The sequence below is a fragment of the Acyrthosiphon pisum genome, chromosome X, assembly GCF_005508785.2.
Source record: "Acyrthosiphon pisum isolate AL4f chromosome X, pea_aphid_22Mar2018_4r6ur, whole genome shotgun sequence".
Taxonomy (NCBI): Eukaryota; Metazoa; Arthropoda; class Insecta; order Hemiptera; family Aphididae; genus Acyrthosiphon; species Acyrthosiphon pisum.
This window is the reverse complement of record NC_042493.1, coordinates 69170454-69193068: the sequence shown is the minus strand read 5'-3', so window position 1 is coordinate 69193068 and position 22615 is coordinate 69170454. Positions and strand designations below refer to the sequence as shown.

Below are 22615 nucleotides of genomic sequence, written 5' to 3'. Positions count from 1 at the left end.
AAATAATAATGAAGTAATATATGATCCTTTATTTAATATTATTTGTATTTTGTGATAATTTTTTATTTAAACTTGAATGAATATTAAAATAATAAATAATACTATTTTTTAATCAAATATAATATAGCCATTAAGTAGGTCTCTTTATCTAATGGGTATTGATTAAACTAGCCAACAAACATCCTTAAGCCACAAATATTAAAACTAATAATTTAATGTTTTATCTTAATTACATTATTACAATGGTACTCATTTGAGATAGGTACTCCTTGAACAATAATTTTCAAACTTTACATCCGTGATTATTGGTACTAACAATTATTCATTAGGTAATCATTAATCATTATAGGTAATAGGTACTTATTTATATAGTTTATTCATTACACTTTCCACATACGACATACCTATAGATTAAACATTAATACATACAATCATTGATTATAAGTACTATAGATCGCTGCTCACCGGGCCGAATTAATAATACGCAGCTAGAAATATTGACAAACAATTTATGCGCGAAATATGGATTAATTCTATATTTTACAAATATTGTAATATTGTCGGATAACTTTTATATTTCAATTTTTTTTTTACATTAAAAGCTAATATGATATTACTTATATGCCATTAATAGAAAACATTTAACTTTTAAAAATGTTAAACTTGACAAATATTAAATTATTAAATTATTCAAAGCTTACATCCATCGAGCATGGACCATCCTTTTAAAATAAACACTTTATATTTTATTTTATCACATTCCTTAGTATTTGGCATGAATTAAAATATATAGATCTTAATTATCATGGTATAGTTAGACACAACCCCTACTGTTCGTATAAATATTCAATACCTATTAATAATGTTAATTTTTAACAACCGAAGGCCGACGCATATTAATTATTAGATATTGTATGCGTGGACTTTGCAGCGGATGAGTACCAAAAAGTAAGGATGTGTAAGTAGGTAGACCTTCAGTCTTGACCCTTAAAACTTTCTAGGGCTTAACTCAGTCTATGAACTATTTATGAACTAAATGCAAATGATTATTATCGGTCAACGGATGTTGCACAATTATTATTAAGTATTAACATCAATAATAATAATAACACATGCGATAATCAATGATTATAATAATACCGCGTTACTGACTACTGTCAAAAACTTGAATGAAATTATGTAATATGTATATTATTTAATCAATGACCATAATAATCATAAGTCATAACAAGCGTGTTAATGTGTTATCAATGCATAATAACAACAATAACGTTAACAGCAACAAAATAATTTTTTTTATTAAATAATTTTTTACATTTAATATTTTAATATTTTTTTTTGATCAATTAACCGGCTCCAAATACGGTCTTTTGTCAGTCGTCGGCCCCGACAATGAATCGGTAGGGTGAATAACCGACAAGCGTCCCGTATCGAAGGTAGCCCGCCCCGAACACCGCCGATATAACCTCCAAATACGTACATCGTCGTTGCGCCTTATCAAGTTTTTATCAATTAAAAAAAAATTCTTTAGTGCATGTTTTTCGTGTTAGTTAAACTGTGAAAGACTATGGCTTAAGTTCGGAACGAATCCGGCACCGCGAAAGACTTCAGGTTTCTCCCCCAGAAACGCACTTATCGCCGTTCGCCATGGACGGTGAAGACTTTATGACGGATCAACAGGTAAACACATCCCATTTTGACAGTCTAGTTCAGTAGTGTGTTCCAATACAGTACTTTATACTTCTGGTTTCAAACGACCAAACGTTCGAATGGCGGGCTTCAACATACATTGTTCTGGCCTCTACCGACTGGAGTCGGTTTGTTCGAGTCCAGTGCCGTCCACTCGTTGGCAAAATACTTTTGTGCGATTGTGACAGACGGTAGAATTGTATATTTTAGTTCTGTTTCCAACTTGTTGCACTGGACTTGATCAGAAATGAACGCATTTCTACGTTGCATTCATCCTGGTTTTGCTTAGGTTTCTCAATACTTATTATAATAGCACTTAGTCGATGCTTAAGTCTGTGTTGTTAGCGCTGAATCGTGACCCTAGCACTTCAAATCAATCAGTTCTACTGCACTAACTTTCTGTTCTCATCTATACAAATTACGTTAATCCAAAACGTTTATTCATGAATTAAATTAATACGTAGCTTTTAGTTATTTTTTATGCTGAAATGTTAAATTTAATAGTGACCCTAAGGCAAGACCACAAATGTTTATAGGTATCTTGTTACTATGTTGATTCTGTTTTCAGGATTTTAAATATGTTTTTGTTAAACATTTTATCAAGAGTAATTTTTTCTCAGGACTGAAATTAAGCCAATTATTAAAAATAGGCATAGAAATATACGGTTAATGATAATAAATAATTATTAAGTATACCAATTATCAAAAAAAATGAGGTTGAATGATTTCAGTTACACTAATGTAACTCAGTAACACTAATGTGTTGATATTCAATGAATCTCTTTGATCTTTCTGTAACGACTACTTTACCTAAATATTTTAATTGTGTGTGGACTTAAAGGTACAGATTAAAGATTAATACTCATAGTTTTATTCATTAGAAAACCAATAAAACCATGTATTAAAAGGCCTGCTAATATTTTGTCAGTAACTTTTTTGTTAATGAGGGAAATCCTTCTGATTTATTTGTGATTTCTTGCCAATGAATATCTCTGGTGACACGTAATAGATCACATGAATAGTGTTTTGAATTTAAAAGAGTTTGAGTTCATAGAAAATACAATAGAGGTTTAAAAAATGTCCTCATTGAGCTATGAAACTGTTAACATTGTTTGCTAACAATTTTATTTTGCTCTAATTTTTTTCTTATTTTCCTTATGCCAAAAAAGGACCTTTTACAAGTTGGAAAATTAATAAATATTGTATATATTGTGTATAGTACTTAAGTCACATTTAAATTAACAAAAAATATTTATAGAATTTAATAAAAACTATTAGTATTAGTATTGGCATTTAGGTATCATATGTTGGTATATGATAAGTGGTCAAGTGGATGACATAATATATAATTTTACTTTATGTCAGTAACGTATTCAGAGGAGGTGTTTTTGTTATGGAAACTCCTACCTCATCAGCCGTATTTATGCAAAAAATATGTCTTATATATAATTTAGTTTCTACAAAATGTGTTGTCACATGGTTCTATTTTCTATTTGTCTTTGTTAATTTGAAGGTTGATTGATGACTACAATGGAGAGTATGTGTTGGAATTATAAATAAAACACCCCATATCATGTAGTTTATAAGTAATTTATAGTAATAGAGTAATACTATAGCATATTTATCCTATATAGTAGTCGGTATAAGAGAGTTATTCGTTGATTTATATAACGCCTCATAACAATATTGTATATCGTTTAGTTAAACTTATTATTATAATAAATGTATATCCGATCTTATTATTATATACCTTTAGCTTCTGTACATCTGTGTACCTTAACATTATGTAAAACCTCACCCATGTTATATTAAAATATAAAATTTAAAGAACCCTCAAAAAATAACTTCTGGTTACATGTCTGTTCTGTATTACAGTTTTTTTTTGTATGTTAATATTTTCAACATATCTATGGATAAAAAAAATGCTTCTCTCTACCATTAGTAACCATTAGTTATTTTAATAACACAATAATTGTAACATATTTTCTTAAAACGTTTTGAACGACATTTATAATTATAAATGCTGTCTCGTGTTAAAGTTAGTAAAATTATAATAAATATTAGTGTTCACTCAATGTCTTTAATATATCCGATTATTATTTTAAATGTTAAACTAGTTTAATTGTTGTTATATAGGCTAAGTTTGATGATGATTTCGAAGAAGAAATTTATGATGAAGACAAATATGATGCTCTTAATGATGAGACTTTTGGGAATGATATGTCAGGTAATATTGTGTATGGTGAAAATAGTACCTTTATCTAAAATGATCAAATATAATATGTTTGATACTTAAAAAATACATTTTTACCCATAAACACATGCACTGACTGATAATTAATTTAATTAATCTAGGTACTAATATTTATAGTATGAAAACATTTAGAACTATTTATATTTGTCTTATTTATTTTATAAAAATAGAATTTATCTTAACTATTCTTAAACATTTCTACTTATCATTATAAGCTGTTTTTAAACTTTTTAAAGGTAATTAATTTACAAAGGAATTAATATACTTTGGTAGTTGCTTAAATTTGTTGTGATTTTGAAAACAATATTGATACCCAATTTTAATTTGTGTTGTAAAATATTTATTCTGACAGACGGTGATTGGGAAGCAGATCATGAAAAATATGCTAAATACGACGAAGTTATTAAAAAAAAATGGCCTGACGGAACAGTAAGTATTTTATTTTTATTTATTTATTTGAGTAAGTGCTTGCATATTAATATTATTGAATATACAATAGTATATTGAAATTATTTTTGTCAGTTTTATAAGTTTACAAATTCTTGTAGTGTATTATTAAAATAAATAACTTCAGGTTTCATAAACAATTTATACATAATAATGTATTACATGTTAAGAGCTAAGTCCTTAGTAGGTAATCAGCCATGCCATAAACAAATGTGTCGTGTAAGATGGTATTGTTAAGTTCAAATAATGTCTAGTCCAGACAGTCCAGTTGTCTTAAACCGGTTATAAAAATGGGTGAAGATATCTTTTTTTTTTTTTAATAAAAAAAAACACTAAAATTATACTTAAGTTATGAATTTGATTTTCGAATAAGCTATTAATGGATTGAACAACCATTTACTGTAGATAATATAATGAGAGTTAAAATGTCTACTGGTATAGAAAATCATTAAATTGAGCATACTTGTGATCCAAAATTTAAGCCAATGTTCATTGAAACTTCATTGGAAATGTTTTGGGCACTCTTATGTATAGGAATTAGGAAATAACGGGAAACTAGCAGCTAAAGCCTTTTTTCTTCCATGGTCGACAAGGCTGATATGGTTCATAAACATTTTGTTACAAAAAGTGGGTCGTGAATCAAAAATGTGTCATCACTGGTCTACTTTACATAATATATGACTAGAATAAATATAATATTGGTACAATATACCTATATTGTATGCTCTATTTATATTCCATTGTAAATTAAAACTTTTCAAATAATATATTATGTGATTAATTAAACTTTCTAAATATTATTTCATTTTGAATTTTAGTTTGAGATAACATGATATATGCCTTTTTGAATTAAACAATTTTATAAATTATAACTAATTTTGACTAATTCAAATCTTTTATTTTAATAGGAAGTCAATGATTATTTAGCCAACTCAATTCCACCTGATCCAAATGTATTCACCGAGTCTTTAAAAACATTACCAGATCTAGAAAGAGAACTAAGACAGTTACATACATTTAGCCACCAATATGAAGTACCGGTAATCTTATTATGTTAACATGTGCAAAACAATTATCTTTGTAAAATTATGTTGCCTATACATGTTGCTAATGCATTTGTCAATTATTAATTACTTTCAGCCTTTACCATTACCTTTCCAATATCAAAATAATTTTAATTTTGTTAATCAAAATTATGGTATTAATCTACCAAGTAATAATTGTGGTCCAATTAGAAGACCAATTCCAGTTCAAGGCTCAAATCCTATACCACACGTAAATAATTGCATGTTCTAAGAATTGACTAGTTATGTTTTTCTAATTTTGTTTGCCTTTTCAACATTGATTATTAATTATAATTAAATTGGTTTTAGCGTAATAAACTGTGTGCTTAATAAATTACATATAATATTAAATGTGCTTTAACCCTTATATTCCTGGTAACGGGTATTTTTTAAAGCTTGCTTCTGTGTTAATTAATGTATTTATTTAACTTTGTGTACATTTTTGTTAAATATAAAAATATAAGTTTAATCTGTGTCTTATAAATTTAAATTTATATATATAACTTTAAATATCTTAATTATATTAATTTAATGTTCATATTGTATACACATGCGTTGATAATCCTTCACAAAAATAATACGCATTGAAACCAGCAAGTATCATATTATATCATGTAAATATTGTACCAACTAAATAAATTAGATATTTTTTATTTGTTTCCTCGGTGATTGGTTGCTATTTATATTTAATCTGCGTACAACTACTTTATAAATACTTAATATTTGTTTTCAGTCTAATATACCAAATGATAATAATTCATATATTACAGTATAATATTTTAATTAACATAGACAATGAAATACTAAGTCAATAAAGCATATTCAACTTCAATCTATGCTATCAGCACCCTAACATATTTTTATAAATTAAGTATAAAGTCAAAACTATTTAAATAATGTAATGGCTTATTTACTGGATTGTAAATTTGATGTGTTATGAATGTTATTTTATCGGTTCAAAGTCATGGATATTATGACCATACTGATAATATGATAAGGATGACCATATTATATTTCGTTTAAAATGAGATTATCCCTTTTTTGAGCATTTGGCTTATTTGTCCCAACAAACTTCATATGGGATTATTTTTAACCTGTTTTTAGAAAATAGTCCAGTTTTAATCCCATAATCTCCTTATGTGCGTAAAAGAAAAACCTATATGTAAAACGAAAAAAACGAAAAATAATATTTTTTCAATTTTATATTGAATTATTGAAACCAAAATCATAAGTGATAATTTTGTAAACAATAGTTTTTGTTAACAAGTGTCGAGTGTTAATAAACAATTATCAGCAATAGTTATGAGACATGTTGTATTCAATAGTTTATTAATAAAAAAGATAACTAACTTTTTTCTTTGGGTCAACTCATAAAAATGTGTTAATATAGTAAATATGTAAAAAAAAAAAAATAGAATTAAAAGTTTATTTCAAGTGTTGATTACCTTTTATAATGTATATGTAAAAGTTTTTAGATTTTTATATGATACAAATATTAATGAATAATAATATTGTATATACTTGGTTATTGTTTTTAGTTACAAATATCTATATGCATGTGTGAGTGCATGACTAGTTTTGCAATTATTTTTTATAATTATATTGCTAGTTATTACTAGTTGTGTTAAAATTGTACGTGTATTAACATGTTAATTATAACACTAACTCATTGTTTCATAGAATGTTTTCAACGCACCTCCTGGGTTCAGAGAAGTAAATGTAAATGGACATATAGACGATATTTTGACTAAACCTCCACCAAAAGTAATTTCATCAGCCATAAGTGTAGCTGACTTGGAAAGACAATTGGTATTTTTATTTTATTGAAAAACTTAGTATCTTAATGTATTAATAGGATTGGGATTTTGGTGCTCTAATAAGTGGTTAAAATGAATTCAAAATAATATTGTAGAAATCTGAACAATTAGGTTCATTTAAATTTTAAATCCATTTATAATAATAGTTAACAAGTGATCTGAATTATAATTTTGTAAATTATGGTGTGTCGTAGAAAAGCTATTAGAAAAAAGGGCAAAACATTTTTAAAATGATCATGAAAAATGTTGGTACTTATATGGATAATAAATTGTAAATATAACACGCAAAATGCATCAAAATCCCAGCACTATTTAATGATAAACATAACAAATGTTGGTACCTATGTGTATTTTTGATATAAATGTATTTCATGTTTTTTTTTATGTGTTAATTTAATTATAATTAAACAGTTGTCTCAGTATACCTCGATACACTGTCTATAACATAAATATTACTTTGTATTGAAAATTATGTTTTATTTTCACTGCTGATACAAAAATAATAGTTACTTCCTAATAAGGATATAATTAACATTTTATATTGTTTATAGATTGATGCTGTAAAAGTAAGCCCATCTTACAACCGTCCTGTACCAGAGGTAAACCAAGGATATTTACCTTTTTCTCCGTACTATAAACGTGAAATTCCCCAGTACAATTTACCAAACGTTCGTGTTGTACCAAAAAGTAATTTATTTTACATCATAATTTTACACTTTTATTTGGTTTTTCTTAATAAGACTACGATGGTAGGGTTAAAAGTTGTTTCTTACTATAAAACCTTGATCGTAATATTTTGGGCTCAGAAGTTGTGCAAGTTGCATATTTTACTGTATGCTCTTAAATTATAACAGCTGACTGGTGACTAGTCTGCTGCCTAAGCTAAAATCTGTTTTACACAATGACAAGATTAAAAACAAAAATTTGGTATTTTTTGAAAAAAGAAATACATTTCCTTATTTGTTTTATATCCATCTATACAGGGGTGGCGAAATCGCGGCTCGCGTCATAGATTTTTTGCGGCTCGCATCTTAACATAACATTAGTATGACATAATTAATATGACCTTTTTTTTTTTTTACATCTTGGCTCTTCCATTTTTATTAATATATTTGGTGGCTCGCGAGTCTCTTCTCACTGGCCACCCCTGATCTATAATATTTACTTTTATTACCTTATGTATTTTATACCTAATTATTTAAAATAAGTATTTTCTCTTCCTATAGATTTATGCTAAGAAACAAATAGCAAAACTTTTTGTTACAGCTGATTGTTGTGGCATGGTTTATTATTATTTTCGCCAAACCTGTTTTTCATTACATTTCATTAATATTATAGATATTTTTAATAAAAGAATAACAGGCAATATACTATTATGTAATTAATAATTAATACATTATAATTTATTTTTTAAGTTTTAAATAATATTTTTTTACAAAATTTTTTTTGCATATTTTGTCAATTTTAAGTTTTATAACTTCTGACCCCTAGAATAATTATTGAATTCTCTTGTATATAAATGTTTCGTTTTTTTATTTCAGATTTTCCAAGGAATAATAATAACGTTCCAAGAAACCTTATAAATAACGTTAAGAGATTTAATACCAACATGGCATATCAAAATTTTCCTAAAATGGTTAGTTATATAATATTTTTTTTTCAGATTAGTTACTTAAGAAACCTATAGAATATCAGGATTTAAATATTTTGGTTCTAAGCTCATATAACAGGTAGTAGTTATCTAAAAAATGTACCAAACAAGAAGTGAAGTGACTGCGGTTTTCACAGCCCACAGACATACATATTTTAAGTTCAACTCACCAACATTTTATTAATTTAATCAAAAAATATACTCTGAACACAGCTATTAACTTAAAAAGCAAAGTTCTTATTTCCAGGCCACATTAGAAAGCCATATAAAAGTCACCTCAACTGATTTTATAATATTTTACATAATATCTAATATATTATTTCACATTTTTTTCAGAAGAATTACACATTTGATGAGCAGTCGGATTTTACTGATTATGGTGCTGGGTTTATGACGGTGAGAGAAAAACATTGGTTGGCTGGAATACAAACTATACAGTTCCATAATAGTAACCCATTGGAAGAAGATTACTATTTTACGGTTAGAAAAATAATGCAGTGATAACCAATTTTGGATTAGTGATTATCTCTAAAAATATAAAGTTTAATTAGTTTTTGTGATTAATCTTTTTAAACATGTACAATATATATAATATCAGGTAATAATTCTAAAATAGACAAATATAGTCAATTTTATGGTACAGTAAAATATCATTTGATTTTCAAATAGCACCAATTGTTTTGTACTCGGTTGATCGAATTATTATGGTTACTATCTGAAAATCGAAAACAAATTTTTAAGAAAGAAAGGACAGTGATAGGAAAATTAATTTATTTTAATAGTTGTACATGTTTATATAGTAAAAAAATATATAATGAAACTCAATATTTAAAAAAATAATAACACCTTTTATGAAATTTACAATAATGTTTTACAATATTTTACAATTTTCAGATGTATCAAAAGCGTCATCATGGTTCAAGTGGGCCAAAACCCAACAGTAATTTTCATCAACCAGATACGCAGTCCAGATTTAACAATTCATATACACAATTACACTTTGAAAATTCTTTAGGAAAAGTCTTGGTGTGTTACTTTTATAAATATCCTGAAAAATTATACATTTTAAAGATATAAGCAATTATTATTAATTACAATTTAGAATTTTAAGAAGGTTTTTAATCAAACAGTTTTTCAAAATTATTGAAATTGAATAAATACATTAAAACCATTTTGTTTAATCTGGCTTTAAAACTTAACTTTTTATGTTAGGATGTATCATGTGCCCCCAAAAATAGGGCACACTTTATTAATCAGTTACTTAAATTACTCAGTATCCTATACATAGTTTTAAATTCTATTTGCGTGATATGAGACTTAATTATTGGATCATAAGTTCCGTTCCTACGACTCACTATTTTTCAACTCTAGTATTTTGCACAACTTCACTTTTTCTGTGTACCTTGTTTTTGTGGACTCAGTGACACACCTTAACTTTCAAAAGAAGTTAACTATTTCTAAATAATGGAGGAAAATTGTGTACTAAGTTTTAAATTCATGAAATCCTTATCTGTATGATACCAATGCTCAATAATATATAACTATAAATTATACCTTTTTTATATTTTTTCATATTTTACTAAATCTTTTATGGTTCAACTTTTAAATTAAAAATTAACACTTCATTCAAAAATAGCCTCTAAAAATTGGACAGTATTAAATTTTAATAGTTAATTAATTTTAAATTTAAATTTTTTATATTATTAGTTGTCTATAATGTATAAATATTTTTAGATTGGCAGTGTGATAACTCCAAGAAAGATGATTGATATAGAGACAAATGATTTTGCACCCTCTTCTGCATCCTCAACAGACCGAGCTGTAGTTGCCCAAAAAAACTCAAAACAAATCCTTTTAGAAATTGAACATGTTGGTTATATTTTATATTTTATAAATATGTATGTACAATTTTCATCAAATATAAAATGTATTGCTCTTCAGATGTATATACCACTTCTGAAAATAGAACAAACATACTATGCAATAAGGAACAAAGCACAAGCAGCACCAACTGTACAACAATACATTGATGAACTAACAGAAATTTTGTCTAACCATTTACATCACTTAGTTTCATATGTGACTATACGTAAAGGAAAAGTATGCAATGCAATAATATTTAAATTAATGAAAACTAGTTTATTTTTATAACTATGATGTATGACTGATACTGAAAAATATTATAATTTGAATTTAATTTAATTGTCTCTTTCATTTGATTTCTAGCAATTGGTACACAGAATTTTACCCCATCTCAAAAATCCGTCATTTTTATGGAGTGTATTTTTCGGCCCTTCAATTTGTACAATTATTTCAAAAGATAATGAAGATCAATTATTGTTACTATTTTTACCGTACATAAGACAATGGATATTTTGCTTATATCTTCCGGAATTGAATCAAATTGCAGAGTATTTAATGAAAAATCTTGCATTTGTTTTGATAAGTATTGTAAGTAGATACTCATTTTTAATTCTACTAGAAAATAACGTTAATTTAGATGAGCTGTTTTAAAAATTTATAAAATTTGGATATTGTAATAAATAATCATATGTATTTATTATTATATCTATTAAAATATATATTTGCTTTTAGTTTGGCATATCAGTTATAGCAAATATGATTGAACGAGCAGAAGAAGTTCGACCCACAACAGAACGAAAAGTATTGAAACAATGGAGTATTTTCATTAGCAATGTTATATTAGTTGGTTCAGAAAATACAATACAAAGACCAGTCATTGGTTTGGATAAAAAAATTATTGAACAGCATCTGACATATTTACCGTTAGACCAATCCGTTACAATTGAAAAAAAATTAAACCTTGTTCAAAGAATTAGTTTCTTGGGTGACACAACTAAGAAATAATCACCATTCTTGACATATATGATTTTACTTTTTTGTAGTAACAATGGTCATCATTATCACTGCATGAAATTAAACCACTATAGATATATTTCTTTGAGGATCTTAAGGAAAATTGTAATCTCTTTTGCACTATATTTTCTTGATATCTGAACGTTGGTGTTGTATATAATGTTGAAAGTTTTTTTTATTCAAAATCATTAATCTTATTGTGCATTATTAAGCGCTTGAGATTTTGCTAGGTTCACTATACATTTTTCACCATAAAACATGGTTTTTTTTTTCATTTTTACTTTATATTTGTTCCCAGCTCATTAATAATTAGTACAATATGAAATAATATCTTAATATAATTAGTTAATTTCTATGTTGAGAATAATTTTTATCAAAGTATAACTTTAATTTTGCATTAAAGTTATTTTTTATTAATACTTATTTTTACATTAATGTGGTTCCAATGATAATATTAATTAAAGGAACAATTTTTTTTTATAATTTCTATTAGTTATTTTCAGAAAATGATATTTAAATAATATATTAACCAATTTGTTAATTTCATAATTCCTAAATATTTTTAAACTTAATTTATTCTAAACAATGACCCAACATACATTTTTTTTTGTATTATCATTATTTGAAATTGAATCAACTAATTAATAACTTCTAATTAATTAAATGTGTATGAAATATTTACCATTAATTATTAAATAATTTGAGCTCTAGATATTTTGTCATCTACAGTAGATATGGATCCTATACATTTATTGATAAGTTGAAACACTTATGGTAACTGAACGTGTAAGTTCATAATCAATGAAACTAATTTCTGATCGAAATTTAAGTACCTATATAATTCTTGTGCAATTTCAAATTTAATTGATCCCTATCATTATGTTTGGGTTTTTAACTATTTATTAATTTAATTAATAAATTAATACTATATTATTATTATAATATGATATTGTCTTTAATACTAAAATAGGAAATTTGATATAACAAACCATACATTAAATAATTTACAATCATTATGTCAATATTACATTTATATATGAAAAGATACTGTTAAATAAAATAATGGTAGTGTAGAATAAATTATTATATCATATGTAGATCATATACTTAGAAAATCTTTGAAGATAGATATTTAATTGTGTTGAATTATGGTTTTTTTTAAATTTTAAAAATTTTAAAGATTTTTAACAACCTTATGCGTTAAAAGTATATTTAAAATATTATCGCCATTGATGTATTGTACCTAATATTTATTTAAAATTGAATAATTTTCTTTATATTATATTATTTTAAAAGTCTCCCTGTATTGTAATTAAATGTTGCTTAGTGAATTTTTTTATTTAATTTTTTTTTGCATGTGTATAGAATATATATACCAGAGTGCTTTATCATGTTGATTTACCAATTTTTTAAAATATAAAATTGGCTAAATCTCTTGATACACTCTGTGGATGTAATATACAAATATATATATATTATATAAATTATGTGTAATAAAATTTAGTTTATTTATATGTCTATTTGTATAATTATTTTAGAATTTGTTATATGTAAAATTCAAAAAATAAAAATGTATTGTTTTTAACTTCCTAATTTCAGTAATGTTTATTGTATAGAATTGGATTAATTTTCTTGCCAACATTTAGATCGGTAGCAGATAATATGACAACATTTGAAAATCATATGATTATCAAATTTTAAAAACGGTTTTGATACCAAAGCAACTTTAAAGTATGCGCTTAACATTTTTATAAATATAACAAAATATAAAAAATGTTGAAAGCTTATTAGCGAAATATGTTTGTAAAATAATGTATGCAATACAGAAATGCAAAAACAAGTGCTGATCATAAATTGTATAAATATTAAATTTAAACTTCTACATTTTATACTATTTCTGTTTGAGAAATTATATTCAATACAATCTGTATATATTATAATTAACAGAAATGTTTGGTATTTATTTATATCATTGTATGTCAACAATTAATTACAGATAATTTATACAAATCTAACCGGCACAGTTGTAAGACTTGTACTTATATTATATGATAGAATGTTGGATCATGCATAAAAAATGATATACTAAAATAAAAAATTTCACTAACATATCATTTCATGTACATTATTGGGAAATAAACTTAAAAGTTGAATTCAAAACTAAACTAGTAATAAAATATTACATAAGCTCAAACATTGTGAGTGTATTTTCAACTGAGTTTCAATGCTATATTAAATACTTGCAAAAATGTTCAAGTGTTTTTGGGGGGGAGGGAGCTAGGTTATTTTTATGGAATTTGAGAAATGCCATTCTTGTAGTACAGGTAGGTTGCAAATATTTTGGTATTTTGCAATCAGTTTTAAACATTTTACGTTCTTAAGAACATTTTCCCTCAGGACAATAGAGTTTTGAAAAATTCACTATCAATTTTTAATATCAAGTTTGTATTTTGGTAGCTTAAAACACAAGCAGAATTGGCTTCATCCATTACATTATTTCTCTGTTTTGAATTGATCAAATTTATTGATTGAAAAATTTCATTTTTACAGCTTTATGTTAACGCCAATTATAATTTGGTCAGTTGGTTTGGGGATGGCTAAAATAATATAAGCTGCACCAACCTACAGAGACTTTGTCTGTACCCCTTGTGGTTTTTAAAGTAATAGTACAACACAACAATTTAGTTAGGTACAATACATTACTCATCAGCAAACAGCAAATACCAATACAATAAAAAAATTAAACTTAATTGGAAAAATAAATAAATATATTTAACCTGTACTGTTCAATTGATCTATACTGTATTCGACATTTATCAATACATACTAAAATTGATTTGGTTCTTAAAAAATATTAGTTAATAAATATAAAATTATAAACAAATAACATACATAATATATTCTAACCGACATATGAAAACTGGCTAACCTAGCTCCCCCCTAATTGAGCCTATGGTAGACACTAATATTGAGAGCTTAAAGAAACTTCACATTTTTTTTTCTAAATGCAAGAAATTGCATAAATTCATTTATGTAAAATTGAAAAATGATATAAAAATATTTTTGCTTGTTGTTAAAATTTGGCCAATGTGCCACTTATGGCATAAATTTGTAACCCCTGTACATATTTTACATCATGTATCGAATTAGATTTTCCCCAAGCCCTTCTAATTGAACCTATTATTAGGAATCAGTTTTTATTTGTTTGTAATAAAATACAATTTCATATTTCATTAATAATAATTTTAATGACTAATTTAAAATTTAATTAAAACACAAATTAAGTAAATTTAACTTTTGAGCCTTCGGTTTCCATATGATAAGTCTATTTCCAAACCAATTATAGGACTAATAGTACTTAACCATGCTATTAGGGGATTGAACCTAAACAAATAAACATGGTATTAATAATTAATTATAGTCATACATTAATAAATAAAGTATAATATAAAATAATGTATACATAAATTGTATGTAGAAATGTAACAGATATACCTAAATGATAAAATGTATATTATTTAATAATCATTACTTAATTTAAAACCCTTCAACTTACTCATAGATATTTTTTGAAGAAAAACCTAACATTTCCAAAACATGAGTATTCTTACAAGGGTGTAATCTGAAAAATGGTGAATTAAAAAATGGATGCATCTAAAACAGTAATAATTTGATTATTGTACAAGTTTTGATTTCAAGTGAATTTCTAATTAGAAAAAAATTAAAACCTCTTGAGTTATAGCATTCCACTTGTCATGGACTACATTTTGTTTTAAAAAAGAATGCACCAAAGACCATACATGTTCTAATGAAAGTAACTTTCCATCTAAACATTAAATTAAATTATTTCTATCTGATTTTAATTTGGTAAATATTTAATAAATTACCAGTATACCACATATTAAAGAATACATCTGGGCATGAATAACTTGGATTGTACAATATATGATATTCACAAACAATTGGAAATTTTGTCTTCCATAAGAGAATCTAAAAATACAATTCTTAAATTACAATATCTATTAATTTATTATTTTAATATTCTAAGAGATTGTCAGCGCATTATTTGTTTTCTCCCTCTGGCACACGCGCAACATAGACAAAACGCATTTACGGAGAATTATTTTTTCCATGTTTTTAACTAATCTTAGAGTAAAATCACCCATTACAAAAAAGATATAGAATAATATTTTTGAGAGAATGAAATATTGATTTGTCTAAGTATTGTCTCAAAACAATTTAAACATAATTTAAATTTAAATTTTTTTGTTTATTTTGAAAGTCGAATACTAAGTCAAATAACAATAAAATATAACAACGTTAATCGATATGTCATTCCCTCAAAAATATTATTCTCTATCTTTTTTGTAGCGGGTGTTTTACTCTAAGATAACATAAAAACATAGACAAAATGGTTCTGAGTTAATGCGTTTTGTTTATGTTGCGCATGGGCCAGAGAGAGAAAACAAATAGTGTGCTGACATGGTCTTAAATTTTATTCAGAGATGGCCATCATTAGGCTACCTTATAAAAGGGAAAATAAAAATATCTAAGGTACGTGAAAAATTCCCTTCACATAAGTATGATTTAATAGTAGTGACTAGTGATAATATATATATAAAACAATTATATTTTATTTAAAAAAGTAATATTGCTCAAAACAGAAAAACAAATTTGGTTAGAACTAAAACTTTTTCAAAAATAAGTATACACACTACTTAATAAATAATTACTATCCAGTTCAAGACTGCAACAACTCGAAATATAACAAATCCGAGTTATATACGCCATCTTATAGAATATAGACCATCTTATGACGATTTCAGTTCAAGAACGCAATAAAATATAGGTTAATTATTGACCACAAGAGAGCATTCTCAACATTTTAATTTACATTACTTTAAATAGAGAAATAATATTGAAAATGCATCATTCCCAATAAATCAGTATTTTGAGTAGTTGCAGTCTTGAACTGGATAGTCGTTTTTATCAATAAAATTATAGATAACATGTTAAAATAAAGTGGGTAAGTGGATGTCGATCTGCTGTACAGTAGGTTACAAGTGGGTAAATGTATTACGGAGTATATTATACTTGAATTCAATGATATAATATCATTGTATAAGAAAAACAATTCTGAGCGGAGACGGTTTGTCAGTCTGGATATTTTATATTGCTATTATTTATTATAGCCTGTATATTAAATTGATATTATAATATTATAATTTTTTATTCGTTTCTATGGTGATAAGCAAGACGTTAGAAATTAAAATCCCATTTTTTTGCGGTTTTTTGTCATTTGTCAGTGGTTTTTCCCGTGGTATTAAATAATTATTGAGAAAATCTAAAAATGACTCTCAAGTACCATCTTAATCCAATTCGCTAAAAGATAAGATACTATATTTTGAAATCAATACACTCCTCCTGGTAGAAATTTAGTATACAGGATAAAAATAAAAAATAAAAAATAAACATCACTAGATCCCTCGCTCCACTCAGAATCTAAAATGTATCCAGTTGCAATTCAATTATACATTATTAACAATTAACATAATGTATAACAAATATTAGTACAACTATTATTGTAACGACATTTTTTCAGAAATGGGGTAGGATAGAATATTGAATTGAGATTTTAATTATACAATATATAATATTATGTCATATTATAACTTGTGAAATTTAAATAAATATTCCTATAACAATGTTATCATTGAGACGAGTAAAAGTCAACAAAACTAACCTGAGTGGATAGATTTCAATGAAGTTTTATTTTTTTTTTGTATCTCCTTTTTTACTAGATAATTAATAAAATGTCCATTCTATAAAAAAAATATTAGACAAGGTAATTGTTAATGAAATATTAAATGTTTAATAACAGGTTGTGATTAATTTATGTGTAGAAAAAAGTTGTTTTGTTGATTCATTTAGGAATTATTATGGTAAAAAAATAATGTAAATTTTAGTTGAATTGACTTTTTTACCATTGGGCATTGGTGTTGACGTAAATTCCAACCGCCATCTATCGAGTCCGAATGATTTTTTAAATCTGTAGCGTACTCGACAAATTGTTGGTATGTCATGCTCATGATTTGCGATAATAATAATAAAAGATGAACACGCCAATTCAATAACTTTTGCAGAAAATTGCGTTGCAGACTTAAATCATAATATTACATAGTTCGGTTTCACTCTGGTCGGACGTGCTCGTTCAATACTTGTCGAGAAAACTAAATACGATTTGTCGTTGATAAGTTTTGCAGCGCATTATGACAATTTGCGAGGAACGAATGAAAATCTAATTCCAAGAGTAAAAACAGCGATGAGTTTTACAATATATATTAATTAATACCTATAGAGAAATATTCAAAAAATCGAAACCCTGGCGTCACGGACAGTTGTTATCACTATATTGTATTTAGTCGACATTAGAATGATACCACAGAGTATATAGATAACACATTTTATTATCTATAATACATTATCTGCGAATGATACGCACACCGCGGCTGTCCCGCCGAACTCGCTCGACAGAATATCACGTAACCGTGCCCAGTGTCAGCACTACTGACGGAAAGATATTGAACCATGATGCATGCATTGAACGATTGAACTCGGCCGCCGGGCACTGTGGCCAGCGCTACGTCGGCCGCGGTGGCCGGTGCCAGTGGTTAGAGTGTTAGACGGTATATCGTTAGATTGGCGCGCTCTAAAACCGTTTTTGCTTTACGTTAATGTCGTTTTTCGGGGTGCCGTGGCCCGTTGGTTGTGAGTTGTGACCGTCGTCCACATGATATTGGTCGTCGTTGCTGAGCTGGCCGTCGGTTACCCCACAAACGATATTAAGTTAACAGGGGCCTATACTACTCATGGCAGTGGCGGCGGAATTATACTGCAAGGCGGTGGTACGCGCATTGTTATATTCTGTGGTACGCGTTCCGCCAGAACGCGACGGCGGCGAAGAGTATAACCGACTAGGACCCTGGTACCCAATACAATATTTTGAAGACTGAATTCATTCACTAAACAATATTTACCAGACATAATATTATCAATGATAATAGTAATAATAATAATAATATCATCAAAATAAAAAAATACATTATCACAATATATGATACGGTTTATTATAATCACTTTTTTCTTATATACCGTAAAATGGGGTGAATTGCAACAATTTTTGAGTTTTACCCAACTTTGAACTTCATTTAAAAATCAAACATTTAAAATACCGTTAAGGAAAACACTTTTTTAGAATTATTCTAACCTTGTTTATCATTATAAGTATAATTCAAAAAAATTACTTATTAACTTTTTTTATTATATTTTTTTTTATAACTTTTTTATCAAATTTCTGGATATGGCCATGCAACTGAATATAAAATAATGACATACATTTCCAATCATATTGTGTACTACTTTACTTAGTATATTTATTAGGCAGTGGTAATGTGGTATTTAGATTATGTTGATTATGATTTATGAGTCATTATTTAGCATAGTAACTGGTAAGACAAAAAGTAATAACATATTATTATTAAACTATATACTTATGTATTATTTATGTGTTTAGTTAGTTGCAGGTAAGCATTATATAGGATTGTTAATTTATTATTCATTATTATTCTCCTAGACTTTACAGTCTACAGGTCAATTTATCCAACTTAAATGAACGATCTTAGTATCTTACATAATATTATAATGTTTCATTATTTGAATATTTAACAATGGATATAAATCATACGTTATTGTTTATGTTGGATATGCATAAAATTTAAACTTTATCTCATATAAATATTGCTGAAGTTATATTGCGAAATTCAAAACAAATTACTACCTATCATACCAATATAATAAATGCATATTTAATATACACATACAATTAATAGTACTTTATGATAGACAACCCTGACTATATTATGTACTTATAAACTATATAACACTATTGGTTAATTTTCTTCAAAACCCCAGTTTACTAAAGTGTAATTTATATTTTTACACTAACCATGATCTACATCTCAAAAAATTAATAATATTTTAGTACCAATAAAATAAATAATAATGTATATAATATTTTATGTATAATATAGGCCAGTTCTTAAACTTTTTTGAATGTCTGAACATGTAATATTTTATAAGATTTTTGCGTAACATAGCCGTAATATAAAACAGTATTTATATAAGTTTTTACATTTTATAATATATTAAACAAAGCATAAATAGCACAAAACAGTTTAAATACATATTTGTCACTAAAAATTATAAAAGTACCTAATGAATACAATTTAAAAAAAATTTCAGAATCATATTATGGTTTTAATGTTAAACTGTGTCATTATTATTATTATTAAATTATTATTTATCTTAAAAAAATTTACATGCAAAGTTCTTTGAACAATTTTGAATTGGAATATTCAAAATGTACCAAGTTAAATATAAAATATTATTTAATTATATTTAATACAATTATTGGATAGAAAATACATTTATTAGGGTTTCACTAATGCTTACATAAAGTTACTTTGAACGTCCAAAAATTAATGAATCCAATTTCAATAACTCATGTCTAACTAAATTTCTGAAGTCTGAACTAGGTATATGTTGCCACTTTCCAATTCACATTTACACATCCTGGTCTACGAAGATCTTCACTATTAAAATTAACTACCTACTTCTTCACAGTTGGACAATGGTAGTATGTATGGATGGACATGTTAGTGAATATAATTAATTCAAGATAAGCTAAGTTAAGTGAACACAAGATTGTTCTAAGTCAGTGGTGTCATTTCAGTTTTTGATAGAGGGGGGCAAAGGTTTTGACCGGCCCGAATGGGTAAAAAAAACTGCTCGCCTCGATCGCAACCACATATTAAAGGAGCACACAACACAAAAAAAAAAATTATTTAAATTATTTTTAAATGTTAAATTATTGTAACTATGGCTATATGAAATGATTTGGTGAAAATCCGATGTAAAAAACATTATTACTTTAAGAGATATTACGATGAGTAGGGCCCAATGACGTCACACGTATTTTTTCAATTGCTCATAATTTATTGAATAATGTGAGTAGAAACGTAAAACCTATACCATTATCCTTAGAATTGAACATTCTTTCAAATAAAAAAAACTTATTTTTTGTGTTGTGTGCTCCTTTAACTGTTTACATTTTTTCATGGTACCCTTTTTATTAACTAGGTAACATCATTTTTAAATAAAAGGTAGCAGATATTTTAGAAAAACAATTGTATACCTATATCAGTTAAAAATCAGACAGGGGCAAATGCCCACCTTGCCCCCCCCTCAAATGACGCCACTGGTTCTAAGTCAAAAGTTGATACTTAATAAATAATAAATTTAACTGGTTACATTCTGAATTTAAGTTAATTTTAAAACAATTAACTTTTTTTTTAAATTTAAATATTTTAACTACCTACTTAGTTAATCCCCACTTTTAAAGATATGACTTAGTTACATAGGTACCTAATTTTATGTTGGGTAATAGATTCCATTTAACTGTACGGGTAATATTTATAAATTACAACCAACTTATATATAACCAACCATTCATTACATACAATAGGTATTGTATTAGGTAGTTTGTTTATCTTTATTTAATATTAGTTTTTATTTTGTATTTTATTATTTTGTAATTTATTATAAAACAGGTACTTAATTAATATACTTATTGTATAAGATACAAGTGAAGTTTTCATTTTTCAATTCTTTAGTCGTAAATTTGTAGCATACACCAACTACACACACATGAATTCTTCGCTCACATTTATTACACTTAATCCAAGTAAAACTTACTTTTATATTTTGTGCACATATTTCACTGATATTATCAGAGTACATTAAACATCGATGTTGCAATGTATTTCTTAAATCACTCACATTAACTTCCTTTGAAAAGCTCTGAGTAAACATTAGATTGTATGTACTACAATAATACAACGCAAACACTCCACAACTGTTACTATCATTCTGTAAAGGATACTCAATATTTTTAAGAACCTTCTTACGTAGCAAATATTTTGCTTTTTCATTACCATCCATTGAAAACAACATTTTTTTTTAATCGAGGTAAGTACAAGTCAACTGACGCAGAGAATCCAAGTAAAATACACAACCCAAAATGAAGTCCATAATAAATAAAGTCCAATGATTACCTTCAGGATTGATCAGCAGAAATAACACAGTATTTTGTCCAATCAAATTTGGCTATTTTAACTTTGGTAGGTACTTGACCAAATTATATTTCTTATTTTCACAGGAATATAACCAATTTCATTATTCACATAGGACAATAGCAGTGGGTCAATCACAGTTCCATTTAACCAGGAGTTGTTTTGCAATTTACGAAAATCTTCACCATACAGAGTCACACACCTATAGCCTTCACCCGAATACACACCTACTATATACTGTTCACTTAAACATGGAGAATAATATTTAATATCAGTGAACAAATGGTTGGAATATCGAGGAAGTTTAATATTTTATCCTGTCCATTTTGATCATTATCATACTGAACAACTTTTTCAGTACTTTTATACTATCAATCATAACTCAACCGTTGAATATTGGTATGACTAAAATGACTTTGAACTCTATTTGATCGTTTTTGCCATTGATCTTTAACAAAGATATTCCCTGGGTTACCAGGGCAAAATGCTTTACCATCATCCCATTCTGAACTATTCTGTTTATATTTTTTATTAGACTGTGAACTCAATAATGCATAATTATGGTCAGTTAAAAAATGTCTAAATGGAATTTGTATTTCGTTATTTTTACGTTGTACATACCCTTG

The 22615-nt window shown here is 26.6% G+C and overlaps 2 protein-coding genes across 5 annotated transcripts; one reads left to right on the top strand and one right to left on the bottom strand.

The window, feature by feature from the left end:
* The first annotated feature begins 1346 nt into the window (after positions 1-1346).
* Positions 1347-12056, top strand: LOC100165175 (protein PAT1 homolog 1). Of its 4 annotated transcripts, none has more exons than XM_008183659.3 (14): positions 1350-1680; positions 3826-3916; positions 4296-4372; positions 5299-5430; positions 5531-5665; positions 7135-7263; positions 7823-7958; positions 8813-8907; positions 9262-9402; positions 9817-9948; positions 10657-10791; positions 10864-11022; positions 11149-11373; positions 11518-12056. In XM_008183659.3, the coding sequence occupies exons 1-14, from the start codon at positions 1648-1650 to the stop codon at positions 11788-11790; spliced, it is 1893 nt and encodes a 630-aa protein (XP_008181881.1). In that variant the 5' UTR covers positions 1350-1647; the 3' UTR covers positions 11791-12056. The 4 variants fall into 4 exon arrangements, with proteins under 4 accessions (XP_008181887.1, XP_029344621.1, XP_008181881.1 ...); XM_001949142.5 differs by having other exon boundaries at positions 1351-1680; positions 9259-9402; XM_008183665.3 differs by lacking the exon at positions 7135-7263 and having other exon boundaries at positions 1347-1680; positions 9259-9402.
* Positions 12057-15025: 2969 nt separating this feature from the next.
* LOC100575896 (ubiquitin-like-conjugating enzyme ATG10) lies at positions 15026-18219 on the bottom strand. The gene is made up of 5 exons (XM_003240351.4): positions 17784-18219; positions 15687-15789; positions 15528-15625; positions 15356-15453; positions 15026-15183 (listed from the first exon to the last, which is right to left on the bottom strand). Exons 1-5 carry the CDS (start codon positions 17886-17888, stop codon positions 15090-15092), a joined length of 498 nt encoding a protein of 165 aa, XP_003240399.1. The 5' UTR covers positions 17889-18219; the 3' UTR covers positions 15026-15089.
* Positions 18220-22615: the final 4396 nt, after the last annotated feature.

What these genes read in the sequence shown, in the direction of transcription:
- LOC100575896 (XM_003240351.4), bottom strand. Translation starts at nt 17,888, where the DNA reads ATGAGCATGACATACCAACAATTTGTCGAGTACGCTACAGATTTAAAA. An exon ending in CTTTAATATGTGGTATACTG is followed by an intron (nt 15,626 to 15,686) that starts GTAATTTATTAA and finishes TTTAATGTTTAG; the next exon opens with ATGGAAAGTTACTTTCATTA. An exon ending in GGAATGCTATAACTCAAGAG is followed by an intron (nt 15,454 to 15,527) that starts GTTTTAATTTTT and finishes TTACTGTTTTAG; the next exon opens with ATGCATCCATTTTTTAATTC.
- LOC100165175 (XM_001949142.5), top strand. Translation starts at nt 1,648, where the DNA reads ATGGACGGTGAAGACTTTATGACGGATCAACAG. An exon ending in AAAAATGGCCTGACGGAACA is followed by an intron (nt 4,373 to 5,298) that starts GTAAGTATTTTA and finishes TTATTTTAATAG; the next exon opens with GAAGTCAATGATTATTTAGC. An exon ending in GCCACCAATATGAAGTACCG is followed by an intron (nt 5,431 to 5,530) that starts GTAATCTTATTA and finishes AATTACTTTCAG; the next exon opens with CCTTTACCATTACCTTTCCA.